The 5,300-nt window shown below is 38.6% G+C and overlaps 1 protein-coding gene and 1 long non-coding RNA gene across 2 annotated transcripts; one reads left to right on the plus strand and one right to left on the minus strand.

Annotated features, from left to right (window-relative positions):
- The first annotated feature begins 1,587 nt into the window (after positions 1-1,587).
- On the plus strand, positions 1,588-2,564 carry LOC141299399 (protein FMC1 homolog). Its single transcript, XM_073829759.1, has 2 exons — positions 1,588-1,738; positions 1,971-2,564. Exons 1-2 carry the CDS (start codon positions 1,622-1,624, stop codon positions 2,172-2,174), a joined length of 321 nt encoding a protein of 106 aa, XP_073685860.1. The 5' UTR covers positions 1,588-1,621; the 3' UTR covers positions 2,175-2,564.
- Positions 2,565-2,847: 283 nt separating this feature from the next.
- On the minus strand, positions 2,848-4,640 carry LOC141299400 (uncharacterized). Its single transcript, XR_012341769.1, has 4 exons — positions 4,156-4,640; positions 3,790-3,883; positions 3,639-3,672; positions 2,848-3,479 (listed from the first exon to the last, which is right to left on the minus strand). It is a non-coding gene; the product is annotated as an uncharacterized lncRNA (long non-coding RNA).
- Between the last annotated feature and the right edge of the window lie 660 nt (positions 4,641-5,300).

The raw sequence follows: 5,300 nt of genomic DNA on the forward strand, positions 1-5,300 counted from the left end.
ATATAGGCGACAGAGGTATGTTCAAGTCTAGGAGGACAGACAGAGAGTGTGGATGATACACTGCTTTTAGGTATTGCATTAAAGCACCTTAGAATTATTTTAGTTCAGTTCTAACCCTTACCAAAACCCTAACCCTATACTGAGTCTGCAAATGTATAAATTCCCTTCATTATTAAATAACTGATTCACTTACAACCCATTACTAAACCAATAATGAAAAAAATAAAGACTTATTTCTATTCAAAATATCATTATTATAGAGAAAGCGTTTTTATGACTCAACAAACGTTTAATTCAGAGTTGATCTTTCAACGTTGTATCATTATTCATGTATCAACACTTTTTCAACATTTAATTGATCAGCATTGTTTGAATGTTGGAACGTTATTTTTGTACTGATATATTTCAACAAAATGTTTAAAAGTCATGGTTGTAAAAAATAATGTTGATTTGACGTACAACTAAAACATTTATTTTTATTCCTATGTTGAATCCGTAGTGAGTTAACAACACCACTTCAACCATTTAGTATTCAACGTTGTTTTGACGTTGAATTAATGTTACTTAACAAACGTTTAATTCAGAGTTGATCTTTCACTGTTGTATCATTGTTCATGCATCAACACTTTTTCAACAGTCAATTGATCAGCATTGTCTGAATGTTGGAACAACGTCATTTTTCTACTGATATATTTCAACAAAATGTTTAAAAGTCATGGTTGTAAAAATAATGTTGATTTGACGTACAACTCAAATTTTATTTCTATTTCTATGTTGAATCCACAGTTAGTTAACAACACCATTTCAACCATTTGGTATTCAACGTTGTTTTGACGTTGAATTAATGTTTTTTCATAAACTGACATTATTTCAACCACATTTAAACGTTTAAGGTCGGTCGAATGCCAGCTGGGTACTGAGGTTGTAAAGAAATGGCAGGAAAGTTGGGAAAATGAAAGAAAAGGGAGACATTTATTTAAGATACAGGATAGTGTTGGTAAAAAGAGACCAAGTTATGGAAGCAGAAGGAAGGAGGTTATTTTAACTAGATTAAGAATAGGACATGTAGCATTAAATAAAAATCTGCACATAATAGGTAAACATGATTCAGGCTACTGTAATAAGTGTGGATTATCAGAAACGGTCGAACATGTTCTTTTAACGTGTGTGGCTTATGAAAGGGAAAGATATCAGATGGTCAAAGAACTAGAACTGATGGGAATCAGTAATATTTCCTTAAAGACACTTTTAGGTTATGGACCAAAGCAGTCAAGAATTTATAAAGAATTGTTTAAGTATTTAAAAAAGACAAAATTAATGTACAGAGTTTAATGATTTGAAAGGCTATGCTAATTTATCCCTCCTCCCCCCCTTCCTTTTTTTTTTTTTTTCTAAATAATAGTTAATAGTCCACAACTGAATCGTGTACGTTCCACACTCCAGACCAGTAGGTGGCGGACATGCACCTTTTGCGTTGGTTTGCCAATCCGCCATAAAACTCGAAAGAAGAAGAAGAAGAAGAAGCAAGCGTCTCTGTGCTCGACTGGTTCTGTGTTTGATTGGTTGGGTCTGTCAGCTGTATCACTGTCAGTGTCTCTGTGCTCGACTGGTTGTGTCTGTGATGATGGCGGCTCTGACCTGTCGCGGGTTACTGAAGGAGATCCGGATCGCCAAAGGTTCCGAATACAGAAACACTCTCGTTTATAAATATGTGCTGGAGCAGTTCAGGAGGAACCAGGTAACGGAATGTATATTACAGTAACAGTAATGTGTTTCAGGTCATGGAAGTGTGAAACACGAGCTTGCTTTACTTGATGAAGCTCGTTTCTCCACATGAACATTTAACAGCGTTCAGCAACTGAGCACTTGAACGTGATCCGCGTCTGACACCCGATCTGATCCGGATTAAGCTCTGATCTGGTCTGTGTGTGTGTGTGTGTGTGTGTGTGTGTGTGTGTTTTGTGTTTCAGGTGACTGGCGCTCAGTTCTGTCGCGCGCGGATGGACGCTCTTCACGCGGCGCGCACGTATCTCTGTCTGCTGACGTCCACGCGCCTTCAGCTGCGTCTGCAAGAGCGCTATCGGGGACGCGGAGAGCGCGCACTCGAGGATGTAGCGGGACTAGTGGGGCTCAGGCTCCCGACTCAACCTGGTGGAAAAGGCTGGGAGCCATGAACCTGCGTGTGTGTGTGCGTGTGTGTGTGTGTGTGTGCGTGCGTGTGTGTGTGTGTGTGTGTGCGTGTGTGCGTGCGCGTGCGTGTGTGTGTGTCTGCGTCCGAAATCGCCTACTCAATGAGTAGGTACTTAATTTCAATAAGTACTTACTTAACGAGCGCTAAAAGAGTACCTACTCAACAGCCAAATCTCGTTGAGTATGGATGCGTTCCGCCATGTTGACGTTATCATGTGACCTATGACGTTATAACAAGCGCAACATGAAATGATATGAACGACGGATTTAATTCATCTATCTGTAAACATTTTGATGTTGATGAAATTTGCTTATTTTGGATTGATTGAAGTTTTTATATTTTTAACAATACTAAAATGACTAAAACCCCCAAATTTGTTGTCTTGAATATGTTAATGGGCAAAATTGTGCAAAACTAGCTTAGATCTGATTTGTTTTCCTTTTTCTTGCTGAATTTCTCTGTCCTTTCATCCCTGAAACTTAAAATAATAATAAATAAATAACAAAAACAAAGGCAATTTTTAATTCATTGCGATTTTATGAATATTCAAATATATTTAATATTTTTTTTTTGTATCTAATCTTGTACTATGTACGCAAACCTTTTATAGTTATGTTTTCTGTCATGATTGTTCTTTGTTAAAGATACTTGTCTTTCCCTGAGTTTGTATGGAATTATAAATTCTGCAGTAATAATAATACAAAAATTTGAGCGACAGCGACACCTCATGGCATCAGTAACATGACAACCCTACCCAGTATGCTCTCCTCCATGTTTACAACATCTGCACAAAAGAGACGTCGATCAGTTGCTCAAAGATCTTACCTTTGGAGAAGACTGTTGATTTTACACTCGAAAAATTTAAGTATTACTATTTAGAAATTAAAATAACTTTAGAATGCATTGCTAGCCCACTCCAACACGTACCAACAATAATAATGATAAATGCTGACTAATAATTAATGATATTTTTAGTTAAACAAGCATAATGTTGTTTTTTTTTTCAATGAAGTAATGAATAAATGCATAGGCTTATGAAAATGTTATATTTTATTTACTGACAACATCAGGAAACATGAATAAATTAGTAAAATAATAAAAGTAACCATGAACATAAATAAATACACATGGAACAAAGCTTTATTAAACATATTGGTCTTCTAGTCTTTTTGATGAAGAGACCGCAGCAACATCTGGTTCAGATGAGGCAAAGGGCAGGTGGAGTGATGGAGGGTCTCATTTCCAGGATGCTGCTGTGGATTTCTCCTTTCTCACTGCACACACCAGTCTGCAGACATTTCAGATCATACAAAGATGCACAAATATAATACAAAAACTGTCATTTTAACAGCACAGTGTCATTAGATCTCTGTATTGGAAGTTACAAAATGATCAATCTTTATATTAAGTTTCGGATTTTACTTTTCCCCAAAAATGCTGCAGTCACCTTTCCTTTCAGGTCCTGCTCCACCACAAAACATCTGCAACAAAGTCACATAAATCAAGAATCAGAAAAGTTCTGTTATAGCTCTGTTTGAAATGAGTTTGAAGTTCAGTTAGGCCTACTATATGTATATGTGTTTATTTACATTACTTACATTAATGTAAAGCAGTGACAGTGAATTCTCACATAACGTCCATCACTCACTCAGATGTTTTGTGTTTTGTGTTGCTCTAGTCTAGAACATTTTCCTGTCATTTGATAAATAGACATTTATTAAACGTCTTTAAAATGTATGTTTTATGTAAATCCGCTTTTAAAGACGTGCGTGTGCTACCTGAAGCTTAATGTCCGCTATACGTCATAAAACATGTTTTAACAGCGAAATCACAAATTTACTAACTATAGCATAAGCATACTGTATAACATCTTGGCACCTTATGCAAATCAACAGTTTACGATAAAGTAGCTCAACAAATATGATTTTTAAGACAGGGAACCGTGTTTTGGTTGTAATACTCACATTTGTAAACACCCTCGCCGTGGTTCTCAATCACGTTCGATGATGACGTTTTGGCCTCCTGTGGACTCCTGGGATTGAAAAGTATCCATCGATGAAGACTTCAGGATCTGGGCTGAAGCAGTAGGACATCCGGGGATTTCTCGCCTACTCTTTTGTGAATACTGAGGTTTCGGACGTACTTCTTTCTTCACGTACTCTTTTTTTCCTACTATATAGTAGTTAAGTAGGCATATTCGGACGCACTTTAAGTAGACGTACACCCGAATCTCGCGAGAAGTAGTGCATTCGCCTACTAATTCTCGCCTACTCTTTTATAAATACTTAGGATTCGGACATACTTATTTGCTCGCCTACTGCTTTTCCCTACTAAATAGTAGAGAAGTAGGCGATTTCGGACGCAGCCTGTGTGTGTGTGTGTGTGTGTGTGTGTGTGTGTGTGCGTGCGTGCGTGTGTTTTGTGTTTCAGGTGACTGGCGCTCAGTTCTGTCGCGCGCGGATGGACGCTCTTCACGCGGCGCGCACGTATCTCTGTCTGCTGACGTCCACGCGCCTTCAGCTGCGTCTGCAAGAGCGCTATCGGGGACGCGGAGAGCGCGCACTCGAGGATGTAGCGGGACTAGTGGGGCTCAGGCTCCCGACTCAACCTGGTGGAAAAGGCTGGGAGCCATGAACCTGCGTGTGTGTGTGCGTGTGTGTGTGTGCGTGCGTGCGTGTGCGTGTGCGTGTGTGTGTGCGTGTGTGTGTGCGTGTGCGTGTGCGTGCGTGTGCGTGTGTGTGTGTGTGCGTGCGCGCGCATTTATCTCTGAGTTCTGTTGTTTCTTCTGCAAATAAATTAATTATCTTTAAGTTAAGTCATGAACAGTGTGTGTCTGTGAATCTGTGTTGGAATCAGACCAGAAAGTCCAAATACAACAGAGATTCTCATCTACTGGATTCTTCTCAGCCAAAATCAAAAAGCCAAAAAAGGTTATAAACCATATGCATTTACACAGATGAACAACATTTGATGCAAGCCAAATCTGCGCAGGTTAAAGCATTAGTTCACTTTCATAACAACATTACACAGATAATGTAGTCACCCCCTTGTCATCCAAAATGTTCATGTCTTTCTTTTCTCAGTTGTAAAGAAATTATATTTTTTTGAG

Source organism: Garra rufa, chromosome 23, assembly GCF_049309525.1.
Source record: "Garra rufa chromosome 23, GarRuf1.0, whole genome shotgun sequence".
NCBI lineage: Eukaryota > Metazoa > Chordata > Actinopteri > Cypriniformes > Cyprinidae > Garra > Garra rufa.